Source organism: Sinocyclocheilus rhinocerous, unplaced genomic scaffold (genome assembly GCF_001515625.1).
Source record: "Sinocyclocheilus rhinocerous isolate Xijiao unplaced genomic scaffold, SAMN03320098_v1.1 scaffold1006, whole genome shotgun sequence".
Lineage (NCBI taxonomy): Eukaryota > Metazoa > Chordata > Actinopteri > Cypriniformes > Cyprinidae > Sinocyclocheilus > Sinocyclocheilus rhinocerous.
The window spans coordinates 23786-42739 of record NW_015630418.1 but is presented as its reverse complement, the minus strand read 5'-3'; the positions used below and the strand labels follow the sequence as shown (position 1 = coordinate 42739).

Below are 18954 nucleotides of genomic sequence, written 5' to 3'. Positions count from 1 at the left end.
ATATATATAATGTGTGTGTGTGTGTGTGTGTGTGTGTATATATCTTTCTTATAGATATATGAAATGACATGTTTTCATAGATATATATATATATATATATATAACTTTTCTTGCAGATAAGGCCACTTAAGTGACTTAAAGAAAAGCACTTTCATGACTGTTTCTTAACACACTTAAGTAGACTTTTAAAAAGTGCACTTTGTAAAAAAATGTTAAGTTTTACTTGAAAATCATTTTTTAAATGTGTGCTGCTTTAAGGAAGTGCAATTTTTATGTGTTGACCAAGCGGCAACCTCCCCCTCTCTCTCGTGAAGCCAACACGGAAGTGTAATTCATCAACTGGCCGCTAGAGGCTGGCAGTAAAAGGGACCACCTGCCACCACCGTCGAGCTAGGTGGGCGTGGTTTCAGCAACCTGCTCCCGCCTCTTTGCCCATTTTCGATTATCCGGGAGTGACGCGCGGTGACGCGCTGCCAAGATGGCGACGGCCGGCTCCGCCCACTTTTGAGCTTCAAAAACGCTCTTCGGAAATCTACGGGTGACGTCACGGACACTACGTCCATGTTTTTATATAGTCTATGGTGTTGACTAATATAGTAAAGCACATGAAAAGCTTGATTATTATTGTATTGTGTGATTTGATATTGCACAATTATTAATAATATACTACACACATTCATACTATATAAAACGCACTTTTTAACAGACGCTACGTAATCGGTTATCCAAAATAAATAGTTAATCAGAGAGTATATGCGCTTTCGGATGCAGCCGCACTGCCATAAAGCGATCCGCTATTTTCGCGGGATTTCGTACCCGCTCACTAAACTCGCGAACTCCCAGAACAGACGTTTGAGGGAAACGTGGGAAAGACACAGAAGCCAGTGCATCATCAGAATGATTTTAAAACGGCATTTCAATATAACGTACATACAGTTGCTTTAAAGCGGCAGAGATGTGAATCTTTATAGTTATTGTTACAGTGTTGTTATCATCACGTGACGCAGAGCGGCATCCCGTCACGTAGCTCGTTATACACTAATTTAACTTGAATGCTGTTCAGAATTACTTAATTCCCTTCTAATACAAGCAACAGAAGAGCAGATGTTTCGTGTAGTGAGTATCACAGAGAAAATAATATTCAGAGATAAACCCTAAAGCAAATCTTACTGTAATTTCCATTCTAATTTCCGCCTTTATTTATGTTCACTTATACAGGAAATACCGCCTAGTTGCAATACTGATCAAACTAATATGCATGTTCAATATTTGATTATAAATAGTGTTACATCAGTTATTTTATGGCCATGTTCATTGTAGGCAACTAACTGCACAAATGCACTAGGTTGTTATTTACAGAACTGTAACATATAAAGTGACATCCTATTTTTTATTATTATGTGTTTCCTCGGGAATCCAATCCATGACCTTGACCTTGCTAGTGTCATTTACCGGTTGATCTATAGGAGCACTAAACACTCGGGCCATTTGCTGTCAGTAATATAATGTAGCTACCTTTACAAGCCAATTTGAGTCCGGGTTTGAGATGATATAGTCAGTATGCACTGATATAAGGAACATATGTTTCACTGTGATGGCACTGACTTTATGGGTAATACTGTATAAAACAATTTGATTTAAGCTGGGAGATATACTCATCTTCATTATACGATCTCTGAGTTGTATTAGTGCAAATCGTGTCTCTTTGTGCTAAATCAGAGGACGTCGGTGATGTTTATGGCATTGGTTAGTGCTGTTGTCTTCTGGGATGCTCCGTGTGTCAAACTCTAATGCGAACGATTCCATCATTGCTCTGCGCAGGGAGATACAAATGATGAGAAAGAAAGGGAGCATGAGACAAATCCATTTATTGTCTTCAGCAATCTAATCTAACGCATGCTCGACGGATGTCCACGCTGAAAAGGCGCCTGCTTAAATTTGCATCTAAGTGAGAATCAGGTTATTAGCCTGACTAAGTGTTGTTGTCCATTTGCAATCTGCAAGTCAGGGCTGTTGGGTGATGTGTGTCTGGGGAATCCCAGTCTGCAAAGAGAGGGAATGATAATCATATGGAAATATCTCAGCATAGAACAACACTGCGCCCTGCTGGACAAACACGCTTTCACATGAAGCCCAAAGAACAAACAGGTTTACTTGTATTTCTTGCTGTCAGAACCCTTTATCCATGCAGCATGTTGTATTTGAATGAGATTGAAGACATTTTTAACAACGTTAAGAGTTTTTAGCAAAATAGACCTGATATAGTTAACATGAAATGTTATTGGCATGAAAATAGCCACAGAAGCTGCCATGGCATTAAAAACAAACAAATAGATGTTGGTGCTTTATTTAAATTCAAGTTATCAATCAGTACCATTTGTTTCATATCACATGGACAACAAATGTTTAAAATCGCTAAATTTGCATTTCAAACAGGACTGCTTCATCTGCGTTCCATGTTTAAGTCACAGACAAAACAAAGAGGCCCCTCATGCTAAATATTTTCAACACATACACATATCTCAAATAAAACAAGTCTAAGGGTCCATTTACACAACAATGATGCACTAAAAATAGACACATTTATCCTTTGCATTCTTGAAAAGTTTTGCGTACAGATGACAACGTTATCCAAAATGATACCCACTCACACGGATCCGCGTAAACAACTAAAAACGCTGTATTATGGTTGCAATACGCATGCACATGATATACTGTAACCGTTTTCAGAAATTCACGTTTTTATGGTTTACATGGAGACGGTAACTGTATCGTTTTCAAAAACTTGCACTTTGCGCTTTTTTGTGTTTTCAGGCTTCTGAAATGCTGCTGTCATGTAAATGAACAGCTAAAACACACACACACAGAAACTGTGTCATGTAAACACCCCCTAATTACTTAATACAGTACTCATCTAGTCCTTTCATGAATACTAAAATATTTTAGAAGTTATTTAATTGATATTGCACTCACTTGAGCCGTTTCTAGAAGATCAAATAATTTAAAACAATAACTATAATAACTAGAAAAATATATTCACAACTAAAATGCATATACATTGTTAGTGGTTTGTAATTAAAAGATAAAATGTTTCTATCTTTTTCAATTCACAGACAATTTCTAGCTGAACTGATATTAAAAAAAAAAGACTAGGAATTTCCATGATGTATTACATATTTTATTATTTTCTAGACTAGAAATCACATTTTTTAAATTCCCTGATATGTCCAACTTTTCCATGACATTACACATTTTAATCTACATAAACTCATTCATAATTTAATACAGTCGCATAAGAGCAACCCGGCTAACAGGAAATGTTCTCAGAACTTTGGCTAACGTTGTGACGAGGTTCTCTGAAAGTTATGATCAAATATTCTTCCAGTAACATTAATACAATGTTCATTCAGAGTTACAGTATCTGGTCTTTAATAGTGTTCTCAAAACATTAGCACACAAATGTCATTTATACGTTATTCATTAGAATGTTTAATTTATGAAACATTTTAGTTTGAGTTTATCTATTTTTTTTTATTTTTAAATTAATACAATGTTCATTCAGAGTTACAGTATCTGGTCTTTAATAGTGTTCTCAAAACATTAGCACACAAATGTCATTTATACGTTATTCATTAGAATGTTTAATTTATGAAACATTTTAGTTTGACTTTATCTTACTACTTGTTTCAGAATGTTCAGAGAACATTCAAATGTAACGTTCATGGAATGTTTGGAAAATGATACAATTAAATGTCCAAAAAAGTTTTAAAAACTGGAGGTTTCATAACTTAATGGGAATGTTCGAAAAACGTTCTCAGAACATATTTTACTTAGCTGGGAGCAAATGTGACCCTGGAGCACAAAACCAGTCATAAGGGTCAATCTTTTGAAATTGAGATGTATACATCATCTGAAAGCTGAATAAATAAGCGTTGATGTATGGTTTGTTAGGATAGGACAATATTTGGTCGAGATACAACTATTTGAAAATCTGGAATCTGAGGGTGCAAAAAAATCTAAATATTGAGAAAATCATCTTTAAAGTTGTCCAAATGAAGTTCTTAGCAATGCATATTACTAATCAAAAATTAAGTTTTGATATATTTACGGTAGGAAATTTACTAAATATCTTCATGAAACATGATCTTTACTTAATATCGTAATACTACACCAAAATGCTATGCCAAAAATATAAAAATATGATTTTTGGCATAAAAGAAAAATTGATAATTTTGACCCATACAGTGTTTTTTGGCTATTGCTACAAATATACCCCAGCGACTTAAGACTCCAGTGCTCCAGGGTCACAAATAGGCCAAAATAGACGCAAAACATAGAAGAAAAAAACAAACATTTACATTAAAAAAACGAAAAACCCCAAGCATTACTTGGTTGGTTCCACCTGGTGTTTCTGGGCCTGTATGCTCTGATGCCTGCTGGCTGGGCTGTGTTTTACACGGTGTTATCGTAAGAGGGAGAGGAGTATGGCGGCGTCTGCGGCCCCTGCATCGCTGCGTTCAGAGCCGCCTGCTGCACATGAGGGTTCTTCCAGGCGCCGGAGACCCACTCCTCCTGCGCTTTACTCACGCTACCGCCGCTGCCGCGATAGAAGTTATGAACCTGGCAAACACCAGCAATATTCAATTTAAACCAGGATACTTATTACAGAAACAACTCTCTTTAAAAGAATAAGTGTGAACTGAATTAATGTTTTCAGACTCCGCATTACATTTCTAGTTAAATGAAAATATAGTTTAAATTTATATATATATATATATATATCAAAAACAATTACCTCCGGTTTCACAGACGAGGCTTATATAAACTACATGTACATTTCCTATATATATACATATTTACAAAATATCTTCATGGAACATGATCTTTACTTAATATCCTAATGATTTTTGGCATAAAAGAAAAATCTATAATTTTGACCCATACAATGTATTGTTGGCTATTGCTACAAATATACCCCAACGACTTAAGACTGCTTTTGTGCTCCAGGGTCACAAATAGTTAAAGTTACTGCTGAATTTACTGAGAAGCATTTATGATCAACTAAAACATACTTTCATGTCATTTCCATTGAAACTTGTATGTCATGTTTTTAATTACATGTGCAATTATAAAGGTAAAGTTTAGTAGATTTAAAAGATATTAACTTTAAACGTAACATAAACATAATTTAAAATGTACTTTAAAAATAAATCTAAATCGTTTCAAAGTGCACTTTTAAAGTGTATTTAAGTGTTAAAAACAAAGTCATGAAGTTTTTAAAAAGATATACTTTTAGGATTTGAAGTACACTACAAGTGCACATTTAATACAGTTACTTCTTTTTCAAAAGAGAAGCTGAGAATATCTTTATAATATAATAACTTAAACTGCAATGCAATAAAATATAAACAAAACTTAAATGTATTTCATTAATTGCCAAGGCAGCATTTCTCATTTTCATTTAGTTTAACTTTATGTACTAAAATAACTACAACTGAAATAGCGATAATAAAACTGAAATAACGAAAATAATGAATAAAAATGTTATAGACAATAAAAAAAAACTAAAAAAACTAAAAAAAATATAAAACAAAAAAAAATATTACAATAAAAAAACATTATAATAATAATTGGAATAAAAAATACAAACTAAAAAAAAAAAAAAAAAAATGCATTTACAAAATATTAAACTATAATATTATCTCAATCATACTAAAATAACACTGGTAGGTCGTTTATCACCCATTCTCATTGGCTTCTGCTTTTCAGGCACAAATACTAAGGTAAATGATTTATTTACTCTCGCATCTAATTAGCAAGCACTACACGCTCCAGCATTACATTTAATGACACATCAGACAACAAAGCAGCCCCTCGTCTTCAACAGACATGTGAGCTAAACGAGCTGCAGCAGACAGGCCGACTGCGCAGGCACTGAGGCAAACCCACAAATACTAAGGTAAATGATTTATTTACTCTCGCATCTAATTAGCAAGCACTACACGCTCCAGCATTACATTTAATGACACATCAGACAACAAAGCAGCCCCTCGTCTTCAACAGACATGTGAGCTAAACGAGCTGCAGCAGACAGGCCGACTGCGCAGACACTGAGGCAAACCCATTAAATCTATTAAACCAGTCCCGCTTTCATAGATCAGAGAGGGCCGTACCTTCGTGAGCGCCACGAATGAGATGGCAGCGACTGCGGTGAACATGAGGGTGGGGATTAACATGATGATGGAGGCAAAGATACTCGTGCCAAAGAAGGAGATGGTGCCCAACCAGCCGCTGAAACACAGAGATCAGACCAGAACGTACAGAGAAGAGTGTTCATTAATTAAGCATAAATCATAGCACGATCTTACCAAACCCCCCATCCTGGTATTCCAATGGCCTGAATTATAGCGATGAAAAGTTGTGCCATGAAGACAAAGAAGAACGCCATGAAGTAGAATGAGCTGTCGGTCCTGAAAACAAACAAACAAACCGTACAGTAAATGTATAATGAACCCTTAATAATAATAACATTATGAATTCAATATACATTTACTATATGATGATGATAATAAAGATAATTAACAAATATTAATACATTTCATAAAATACAAATGTATTCATAAAGTACAAAATAGTATTAATAATAAATAATGATAAATATATTATTATTAGTATTAGTATTAATAATGTAAAATTATTATTATTACTAGTATTACTACTATTATTATTATTAATAATAATAATGTAAAATTATTAGTATTACTATTATTACTATTATTAGAAAGAAGAAGAAGAAGAAGAAGAAGAAAAATGGATTCATTATATATTTGCCATATTATTAATATTATGATAGTGGTATAATGATGATTATTATTATTATTATTATTATTATTATTACTACCATTATTAATACATTTAGTAAAATAATAAATTGCTCAGTAATAATAATAATAATAATAATAATGATGTTTCAAAAATTTACACACACACACACACATATATAATCTGTAAAAATAATTGGGTCGGAATAATAATAATAATAATAATAATAATAATAATAATCGATTCATTACACATTTACCATATTATCATGATGATGTGATAATGATGATTATTATTATTAATATTATTAATCAATAGTGTTGTTATTTTTATTAACAAATATTAATAATACATTTAATAAAATCCAAATGGTCAAATAATAATAATAAAAAAGAATGAATAAATAAATAATGATACATAACATAACCACTGTATAAATATAATCGGATAATAAACAGGTAAACCGATGCTCACTTGAAGGCGTTGTAAATGGGTCTGAACCAGCACACGTAAGAGCAGGGGGTGAAGAGAATAACCCAGATGATGGACATGCCAAAGTTAGTCACTCCTCCTCCTCCAAACATCCACGCCATACAGCCCAAGAAATTCACCAGCAGCGTCACTCCGTACACTGGAACAACAGCAGACTATTAAACCATCACAAACACACCTGGACATCTGCACAGATGGATCAGAGATGAGAGAAACCCTTCTGTTCCAAAGAGTGTACAAGAGAATAAAGCTCCTCCTTTCACTTACACCACTTCAGAGAGAGAGAGAGAGAGAGAGAGAGAGAGAAATGCTTTATCAAGCAGAGTAACCTGAGGACCCACAATCCAGCATCTCAGCTACTGCACTGCATTTGAACAAAGCTTATGGATGTCATATAAGCTGAAGACACACGCTTACTGAACACAGAGATAGAGCAGTTTAGCCAATAAATACACTTGTGTTACACACAACTGTGACATGCATATGGGATCATATTCCCGCCAAATGTATTGCAGTCACAGATAAAAAAAATAACAAGCGTGAAACCAAAATTTAAAAACGCAAGTAAATTTATATTGCACAAAATGTAAAATGAAAGCAAAGTTTTAAGAATAGCAAACAATGGTCACGGATCAAAAAATAATAAGTGTAAATCAAAAATGTAATAACGCATTTAAAAAAATTATAAGCATGAATCAAATCTTTAAACACATTTAAAATCATATTGCACAAAACTGAAATATTAATGCAAAATTATCCGAATTGCACACAAAATCATGCTTTCCTTGGTTATATTTCTCTGTTTTTTGTGCTCTCAGACATTTTTTGCACATATTTTTGCACACAAAATCATGTTTTCCTTGGTTATATTTCTCAGTTTTTTGTGCTCTCAGACATTTTTTGCACATATTTTTGCTTATGCTGTTTTTCCCTTTGCTCTTTATTCCACGTTCTGCGCTTCTTCTTCCAAATGTTGCGGGTAGAGTTTCATGTAAATCAGGGTGGGATTAAGCGTCATCAGGAATCTGATCCCATACATGCAGTCTACTTAATGACCAAAAGAAAAAAAGAAAAAATACTGGTTCCATGCCATGAAAAAATATTTTAAATAATTCTAGGAATTTAAGGGGGAAAAATACATTGAATTAATAATAATAATAATAATAATAATAATAATAATAATAATAAATAAGTAGAATTTGTAGAAAAGCATGCCATGTCACTCAAAAACAACAAAGAGAGGATACCTTTGGCAGGAGCAGCTACAAGTATGATCTACAGCAGGAGAAGAGCATTATTAATGTAATACAGCACAGCCTGATACGCTGTCATCCACAGCAGTGTGTCTGTAATAAACAGGCCAGTGTTTCTCAACGTTACAATAAATGAACTTTTCCACATTCTAATTTATTGAGATGCACCTGTACTGTATGTCAAAAATATGCAAAAATAAACAAATACTTAATATATTTGTAATTACATGTTTATAATGATGAAGTTGCAGTTTAGTACATTCAAATTGTATGTGCTTTAGTATGTTAGTCAGTTATTGACATTATTACAAAGTGCACTATAAGTGTAGTTAAAGAAACACAGTTATGAAAGTCACTGTAATGGCCTTTTATTTCATTAATATATTTTCTGGGCATAGTTTTTTTTAAACTATACTTTTAAGATTTGATGTACACTATAAGTGCACATTCAATACAATTAGGCACACTTCATCACAAGGGGAAGCTGCGGCAATATCTCAATAATAAGCAAGATAATATTATTTAGCAATATTTGCACATTTTAAAGATATGTAGGTTACTTACTGGTTTTTGATTGGCTTTTCAGGTAAAAATACTGTAAAAATATACAATACTTAATAATATATACTAATCTATCTCAAACATACATTGGTTTAAAAAAAAAAGATTCCACAGACTCCCTGCAATCACAGTTTACACCACTAGGGGTCCGAGACAGAACATGAGTAGATATTTTCCCAGCAGCATCTCTTGTGTATTAGACCTGGTTATTATTTTAGGTTGGTTTGGTGTGTTTTCCAGACTCACAGATCCACAGATGGTAGAGTCTCTTGCACATGGTGCGGTGCTGGTCAGGAATCTCCTCAAAGTCCTGGTGGAAGCACGGCTTCAGAGGAATAAAGCCAGGCAGAGGAGGAAAGTTGTTTTCTACAGGACAAATAAACAGAATAATGCATACATGCAAAATGCACTTTGTTATTGTTTATACTTTTGTAATGAATGAATGATTATTATTATTATTATTAGTAGTAGTAGTAGTAGTAGTAGTATTAAGAATTTATTTAGTTAGTTGGTTGGTTGGTTGGTTGGTTGGTTAGTTAGTTAGTTTTGATTTAGCATGCTTACCAGCCATTGGGAAACTGGTGTTGGCTACTTGTTCTTAAGAGCTGTGAATCTACAAGTGAAGAACATACATATGATCAGCTCAATGTACATTATGAACATTTACAGAACAATGAACACTGACCAACAGTAGGGCATGTAGGGGCAAGTTGTCACAGAGTTTGAAACAATTACCTTTTTTCTGCTCACAAAGCTGCATTTATTTGATTAAAATACAGTACAAAATTGTGAAATATTATTACAATTTAAAATAGCTGTTTCTATGTGAATATGTGTTAAACTGTAATTTATTTCTGTGATCAAAGCTGTATTTTCAGCATCATTACTCCAGTCTTCAGTGTCACATGATCTTCAGAAATCAGTATAATATGCTGCTCGAGAAACATTTCTGATTATTATCAATGTTGAAAACAGTTGTGCTGCACGATATTTTGGTGTTAACTATGATACACAAACACAAAAGGACAAATAAATGAATATGTTTATTCAGTAAGGGTGAATTAAATTGTTTAAAAGTGACAGATTGTAAAGACATTTATAAAGTTACACAATATTTCAAATAAATGCTGTTCTTTTGGGTTTTCTATTCATCAAATAATCTTGAATAAATGTTTTACAGTTCCCACATAAATACCAAGCAGCAGAAACTTCAGCACTGATTATATTAGGAACCATTATTAATCAATCGCTAATAATTGGGCACAAAATCAGCATATTAGAATGATTTCTGAAGATCATGTGACACTGAAGACTGGAGTAATGATGCTGAAAATACAGCTGCGCATCACAGAAATACATTACAGTTTAACAGAGATTCACATAGAAAACAGCTGTTTTAAATTATAATAATATTACTGTTTTTACTGCATTTTTGATCAAATAAATGCAGTTTTGGTGAACAGACATTACAAGATCTTATCTTAAAAACATTAAAAGATCTTAATGACTTCCAACCTGACACTATAGCCTATGTTAATTTAATATATATATATTTTTTAAAAAAGGTGCATGAGGTACATACAGTATTAGCCTAAATATGTGGGCATTTAAATATAGTCATGGACAAACAGGAGGCAAAAAGATCTCTGAAATCGTGTTATATTCAAAGTCCAGCTGAAGAACTGCATGCTTTGTTTAAAACTATGACACTTTGAACTCTCTTGAAGCTGATAGTGTTTCATGTCTGGATGTCTGCAGGCTGGGAGTGTGTTAAAAGCTCCTGGATTAAGAGACAGGATCACAGATAGGCTATAAGTGTGTGTGTTTTCTATACTGACACATTAAAATGCGTCTCAACATTTATCTTCGGACTATTGCTTACATCCCTAATGCTGCATTTGTTTGTTTCGCGGCCATTTACTACAAACAGTGAGCAAATGAAATCCATCCATCATGTCAGCTCAAGCTAAACTCAGAGACTGAATGGAGAGGAAAATAATCGCCTTACCTTCTCCTGCACACCGAGAGCCCTACAGTAACATGACTTCTAGTGCATACTTAAACACGCTTTCACACCAAATCAAGCACAGCGCAAACTAAAGGAAGCAGAGACGCTCGTTTCTTCAGATTGTTTCTAAAGTGTCTTGTAATCTTCATTGAGTTAACATTCCTCGCATATCCAGACACACCAATGACTACGCTTTCGGATTTTACCCAATAGGAGTGCAGTATTACGTTCTGAACACGCCCTCTTCCACCTCGTTGGCCAATCACCGCGCTGGATGGCGGTTGCTGTCCGCGGTGCTGAAGTTGTTGTTTGGTGGACGTGTTAAAGACGGAAACCTTCGACCTACGACTGACCTCGTTATCATTATCAAGTATTTGATCATCAAGTATTTTCATGCATATAAACGAATGCATTCTCCAAGATGTTCTTCTCTACATATGTAAAGTTATTCGTATTTTAATCACAAGAGATTTCAAATACCTCAGAAAAGGATTTAACAAGTGCACCTAATAAATGTCCAAAAAGGCGAATATGTGTTTCACATATTTTTATCAACAACCAACATAAATGTGTAAATTATTAGATCAATTATGAAAACTGTTATAAACTCCTGAGAATATAGAGTGAAGTTATTCCTCACTGTAAAAACAATAAAAATAAAATAAAATGTTCTAAATAAAGGAAAGATTTTTGGAGTAGCCTACGTTTTACAAAAACGCTATTTAAAATTCAGTATGTCAAGTTTAAGTCAATTATTTTATGAAATTTACTAGCAATTTCTGAGTTAAAATTGTTTCTAAAATATGTTTCAGTGTTCGTGCATTTGCATTGTTTTACCACTGCGTGGCAGAGTTTCTATGTCAACTCGTATCTACTTTAAAGCTTAATTTCTTAGGTCTATCATGCTTATAAATGTACAAACGACATTTTCCCCTTACAATTACATTTGATTTGTACTGTAATTAAACTCATAAAACGCTCAAATACACTTATGAATGCAACTGATATATTCATCTTATGGATAATGTTTTCACTTTGGGAGGTACATAGATAAATAAGGCATTTATTTGTCGTTATAATTATGCATTTCCTAATTATTTGGTGACGTTATGGGATCAAATGCATGAAAGGAGAGCGAGGATGAGGGTGGAGATTAATGACAGTGAGTGAGGACTGATAATCTCTCCTGTCAGGCAGATCAGACCTCGTCTTTATATTGGCTTCAGAGCTGGAAAAGCACTCAGTCGTCGCGGGGGAGATGAAATAACCGCTTGTGAAGATGATGCGCGGATACAGAACGGTGAGTAGTTTGAACAGATGAATATTATGCATGTGTTTTTTTCCCACTGGAGAATAATTTGAACTTGCTTTTTTCATATTTAAAAACATCGTCTCCTCAAATGTTACATTTTCATGAACATGCGATTTAAAAATGTTAAAACAAGCTCGAATTACATCGTTTTTTAAAATTATTTTACTTGTCGTAACTATTGCAAAATACTGTATTGTGAAGAAAAAAAGACACTGACATTTTTTAAAATAAAATTGCTGTTTTTCATCCTTATAGGGAAAAAAAAGAAGATCTGATTGAAATATTACTTGCACAAATAACCTGGTTTTTAATTATCAAAAATAATTTTATATATAACGGAATGTTGACTACCTAAAGGAATCACAACAAAAGTAATTTTTACCAAAGATCAGGAAGAAGTAGTTCATTTATTGCACACTTTTTATAGTTCATAATTCATATTCACATGCAGGGCAGTATAGGCTATGGTTTATTTATGAAACTGATATGATGTTTGCAGTGAGACTGAAGCTGCAGCAAAAAGATGATTTAAGGATCTCAATATTGCAATTGCAATATGGCTTTTTTAATTCAAACCGTGGATCAGAGGATTACAGTAGCTTTACCTGAGGACACCCCAGTGCTTCAGACACAACACATCCTTCACAATGATTGGTCTGCTGCATTCATATATTCCCATAACTGCTGCATTTGCCGCCTGTTTCTGTGTCTACAAACCTCTTTGTCTGTTTGGTCTCTGCAGACTCCCGTCTCCAACTCGACTCTGTCCTTCTGTGGCTCTGATAACTCCTCAGCATATAAGGTTGATAATGGCCTGCTGAATAACGGCTGCTTTCTGGACGCTCTCGGTGTCGTCCCTCATGTCTTCTTGCTGTTTAGCACCTTCCCCATCCTCTTCATCGGTGAGACGCTTTCTCAGACTTCACATTTTGCACCTGAGAACAACTCATTATGAACCTGGGCTTGGTTCAAATATGGTCCTCCAAGACACAGATAAGAATATCAAACATTGTTCAAGTGCATTGAGAAAAATCACAGCTGCACTCAACTGTTTCCAAATCGTACCATTTTTGGTTCCGCAAAGAACCTTTCAATGAACAGTTTTTAAAAGAAGCAATTTTTTTTAATGTAAAGTACATTTTAATAATCTAAAAAGAACCTTTTGTGCAATGGAAAGGTTGCATTGATGTTATAGGTAGAGAAGCTTTATTTTTAAGCTTTTAAGACGCTGTGGTTTTGTGTGCTGGTGTGGTTGTGTTCGTAGGTTGGGGCAGTCAGAGCTCTAAGGTTCACATTCATCACAGCACGTGGCTTCATTTCCCCGGTCATAACTTCCGCTGGCTGCTCACCATCGTCCTGCTCTTTGTGCTGGTGTGTGAGATCGCTGAGGGAATCGTGTCGGACGGGTGAGAACAACTACTAAACGATGGCTTCGATTCAGTCATTATCAGCCCATTGGTGCTTGACAGTTTTGCAGTTATTTAGTCATGATACGGTCTGTACAGTAGAAAAACCATTACGCCTATGGGATGTCCCCACTTTTCACAAAAACAAACCTGTGTGCGTATATATATATATATTGTATAATCAGTAAGGATGCATTAAATTGACCAGAAGTGTCAGTAAAGACATTTATAATGTTGCAAATTATTTCTATTTCTAATAAATGCTGTTCTTTTGAACTTTCCATTCATCTGTGAATCATTAAAAATAAAAAAAATAAAAATGTATCAGTTTCCACAAAAATATTGTGCAGCACAACTGTTTTCAACATTGATAATAATCAGAAATGTTTCTTGAGCAGCATATTAGAATGATTTCTGAAGATCATGTGACACTGAAGACTGGAGTAATGATGCTGAAAATACAGCTTTGATCACAGAAATAAATTAGTTTAATATATAATATAAATGCAGCCTTGCTGAACAGGAGAGACAACTTTCAAAAACCTTAAAAAATATATATTTTTAGGAATTTAAATAAATGTTATTTGCATTGAGATAATACAAATGTGCATGTAGATAAAGCCTAGTTTTCAGCACAGAACAATAGATAATAACAGGCAGTTCAGCCCGTGACGAGTGTGATTCTGCTGCAGTATTTACTGACTGAATGAAATTCTCCACCAGGTTTAATCAGTCCCGTCATCTCCACCTCTACATGCCGGCAGGACTCGGGATACTGGCTGCCATCACGTCCATCGTCTATTACCATAACATAGAGACCTCCAACTTCCCCAAGCTGCTTATAGGTATAAACAGACCCTGACAGCATGATTTCACACTGGACTGATGCAGTTATTATGATCCCTGAGATAAACACTGAATGTAGTGCAGTATGCAAACGTCTCATAATATGTTCATGAATTATTTCTCTTCTCACCCAGCATTGCTGATCTATTGGACTTTGGCCTTTATCACCAAAACCATCAAGTTTGTGAAGTATGACGATCACGGCATCGGTCTGAGGCAGCTGCGTTTCTGCATCACAGGGCTGCTGGCGCTTCTGTACGGCTTGCTGCTGGGAGTCGAGGTCAATGTGATACTGCGGAGGGTAAGCACGGGGTCAGAGGATTGTTCATAGCGGGTGTGTTGTGTAAAATAATGCATATCTGCCACACAGAGAGTGGATTAATGGTGACAGTGTTTAAAGGGACAGTTCACCCAAACATGAAAGTGTGCTGTTAATTTACGCAGCCTCAGGCCATCCAAAATCTAGGTGACTTTTTTTCATCAGTTGAACAGTGAAGAAGAGTTTTAGCTGAAACCGTGCTCCTTGTGAATCATAAAATGCAAGTCAGCAGCTGTACGTTTTTGAGAAAAAAAAAAAAAAAACATATCAAGGAACACAAAATGAATCCCCGCAGCTCCTGATTGATAATATATTGAGGTCTTATGAAGTGAAACAATCGGTCTGTGCAAGAAACTGAGCATTATTTACAAAACCATTACCATTATTTCCACTGGTGACATCAGAAATGTCATGCATAAAAATTGTATCTTTGATCATTAAATTGCACATTTGCAAGAAAAAATATTTATATTAAAACGTTATGTGTGTGAAATGCATTTACTGGAAAAATACTTGTCTGAAAAAACTACCTAGTAACCATTCGCCTCCATGTCAGACAATAAATTAAGCCATGATGACATTTTAGCATAATTATTGAAATAAAATAAAATAAAATAAAATAAAATAAATATATGGTGGCACTACTACTACTACTACTATTACTACAAATATAATAATAATAATAATAATAATGATGATGATGATGATGATGATGATGATGATTATAATAATTAACATTATATAAATATTAATATATAAATATAAATAATCATAAATAAAATATATAAATAATAATATTAAATCAATTTTTTTTTTTTTTTTACTGTGAGACAATTGAAATCTGCTGGAAAAATATAAATATGTGTGAAAATTTTTCCTGGGAAAATTAAATAAATAAAAACTTTGGAGGACATTGACGATTTGGCATAATTATTGCAAAACAATTAATAAATAAGTTTAAAATAAAATAAAATAAAAAACAACATAACGTAACACAAATCAATAAATAAATGTACTTTATTATTCTTTACTGGTATTATCTGGCAGGAAAAAAATATATGTTTGAATGTATTTCCTGAAAAAATACTTAGTAAACATTTGCCTCCATGTCAGGACACTAGCGCTTTAGGTACGGCATGATCTCCTCTGTGTGTTGCATAATCGTGCTGCTCCAGCTCCATGTGAGATTAAAATACGGAGAGCCTGGCTGTAGTTTCCAGCTGAATCCAGTGGCACCGCAGCGCACAATGAACTTCTGTTTGTGTCTGACAGCTGTCACTTCTCGCTGGACGGGGGCCAATCCCTCACTTTCCGCTGGCTTTGCTAAGCTGTTTATCAGGATGGCTGTGTTCTTCTGAAGAGAACAGAGACTCAATCCAGGTCTTGAATTTACGACTGCTTAGAAATGAATGTTCATAACTCATCACCGGGGATAATCCAGGCTCATAACCGGACCTCGTTTGGCCTCATGGTTTGGTCAAGAAAATGATGCATCGTCTGTTTTTGGACATAAACATAAGTAATTCTGGAGTTTGAACAATTGGAAACAAAGTATCTAGATGTGTGCAAAACAAGTCTTGTTTTAGAAAGCTAATAGTTTTACTAGAGCATCCTTTGTGAAAAAGAAGTACAATTTACTTTTAAAAAGTTTATACTTCAATGTGAACTGAGTGCGCTTTTCTTTAGACACTTAATTGCATGTTATCTACGTTTAAAGGAATATGCATTATATTTTAAATGTATATTAAATGTAATTAGTTAAACTTAAGAGTGCTTTTTTAACCCACTTACGTAGAACTTCACGACATCTTTATATGTAATTTCATAATTCAATTTGTCAGTTTTCTATTGTGTTGAGTGTTAAGAAAGTCATGAATGTGTCTCTCTTTAAATGCATTTAAGAGGCCTTTTATTTCATTATAGTTTTTTTAATATTACATCTTCATGTACAGTTTAAAAAATATATATATACTATTAAGTTTTGAAGTTCGCTAACAGTGCGTTTCAATAACATTAACCAATCTTCTTTTCACAAAGATTACTCAAAAAAAAGTGAAATTGTTTCAAAAAGCCAATGAAAATTAGACTTTTTTTTCACATTGTAAACATTTTGTAAATACTTCATTTATTATTATTATTATTTTTTAATGGATTGTTTTAAAACAAGCTAAAAAGGCTTGATGACCATTTGAGAAGAATGTTGGAAAGATCTTTTAAAATCAGGATTCTGTCAGCACTGGGCGGCACTATTTTGGTTATGCCCTTTTTTCCCCAGTGGGAAATAAGTTTAGCAGAGTATAAGCCTCTCCAGGTAGTGCACCACCCTGTTTCAAAAAGCCCAAAAAAAATTGGCTTTTTTTTTTTTTTTTTTTTTTGAAAGACAATACTTATTACTGCGTATTTCTTTTGTGATACTTCATTTTTTCATGTTTTCATGTTGTAAAGCATGTTCATTTTTGCTAAATACTTTTATTTTCTTTTGCAATGCTTCATTCTTTTACAAATATCTGTGCCATGGTTTTGACTCCATAATGAATGTCTTTTCCAACCAATGCTCTTGTAACAGACAAAATGTTGATTTGTGTGACTGAAGTCAAATATAACAATTCCTGTTATTCTAGAGAAGACAAATATCAATGCCGTGAAATACAGAGTCTGGGAAGAGCCATTGTTGGATTTGTTTCAACATGTGGTCTTTGTTTTTTAATTGATTGAAAAACTTGAGTGTTCTTCACAAAACCTAGATCCACAGAGCACACTGAGGATGATCTCCTCACTGATTCTCTTGTTGTAATTGCAGTAAATCCCTGCATCCATGTCCCAACATTAACAGTAAAGCTTCCCAAAACAGTAAATCTGTTACAGCAGCAAAAGAAGGAATGAACGATGGTTTTGAAATCCAAAAGCACATAGGAGTGTGGTGTTGATGCTTGACTAATGATCGCGTTCTCTCTTGGGTTTCAGCGCTACATGTGGTTTCCGTGTCCCACAGAGGTCAAGTTCGTTAACCTGCTGTCTAAGAGCACATACTGGTGGATGAACACCTTCATCACTTCCGCACACAAGCGGCCCATCGACCTGAAAACCATCGGCAAGCTGCCCATTTCCATGAGAGCTCTCACCAACTTCCAGCGGCTCCGCAAGGCCTTCGACGTGCAAGCGGTACAGTAACTTTCTTCACTGCGCTCACCATATCTGTATTACATTATGAGGATTTACCCCGTCCAGTCTGAAGGTCTAAAGTCTCAATTTATTGTATTGAGTGTCGCAGACATTTAGGATTTAATAATATAATATAATATAATATAATATAATATAATATAATATAATATAATATAATATAATATAATATAATACAATTAATATAATATAATATAATATAATATATAATTTTATTTTATAATTTTAATATATCATTTCAGGTTTTAATTTAAGTTAATTTCAATTTGAAAACGTAGTATTGTTCATTATTACATCATGTTATTTTGGGGTTGGTAAGATTTTTTTTAAATGTTTTTTTGAGTCTCTTCTTCATTTATTTGTTTAAAAATACAGACATATTATTACAATTTAAAATAGCTGTTTTCTGTGTGAATCTCTGTTAAACTGTAATTTATTTATCTGTATTTTCAGCATCATTCCTCCAGTCTTCAGTGTCACATGATCTTCAGAAATCATTCTAATATGCTGATTTGCTGCTCAAGAAACATTTCTGATTATTATCAATGTTGAAAACAGTTGTGCTGCACAATATTTTTGTGGAAACTGTGATGCATTTTATTTGATTACAACATTTATTTGAAATATAACTTATTGTCTGTCAAAACTGTCACTTTTGAACCATTTAATGTGTCTTTGCTGAGCATTTCTTAAACTTGTTGACCCCAAACTTTTGAACAGTATTATATATACAGTATGTATATATATATATATAT

General features: G+C 33.9%; 2 protein-coding genes across 2 annotated transcripts in view; one reads left to right on the top strand and one right to left on the bottom strand.

Moving 5' to 3' along the window:
- Window positions 1-4252: 4252 nt before the first annotated feature.
- On the bottom strand, window positions 4253-11317 carry LOC107740350 (secretory carrier-associated membrane protein 5-like). Its single transcript, XM_016552766.1, has 7 exons — window positions 11137-11317; window positions 9693-9741; window positions 9375-9494; window positions 7297-7453; window positions 6369-6470; window positions 6174-6291; window positions 4253-4620 (listed from the first exon to the last, which is right to left on the bottom strand). The coding sequence occupies exons 2-7, from the start codon at window positions 9697-9699 to the stop codon at window positions 4453-4455; spliced, it is 672 nt and encodes a 223-aa protein (XP_016408252.1). The 5' UTR covers window positions 9700-9741; window positions 11137-11317; the 3' UTR covers window positions 4253-4452.
- A 1013-nt stretch (window positions 11318-12330) lies between these two features.
- Window positions 12331-18954, top strand: part of LOC107740359 (ATP-binding cassette sub-family C member 8-like) — a 29715-nt gene continuing 23091 nt past the window's right edge. Inside the window, exons 1-6 of the mRNA XM_016552784.1 lie at window positions 12331-12436; window positions 13191-13350; window positions 13713-13854; window positions 14578-14699; window positions 14835-15001; window positions 17984-18181. Coding sequence (XP_016408270.1) covers window positions 12416-12436; window positions 13191-13350; window positions 13713-13854; window positions 14578-14699; window positions 14835-15001; window positions 17984-18181 — 810 coding nt within the window. The 5' untranslated portion in view covers window positions 12331-12415. The remainder of the gene's footprint in view (window positions 12437-13190; window positions 13351-13712; window positions 13855-14577; window positions 14700-14834; window positions 15002-17983; window positions 18182-18954) is intronic.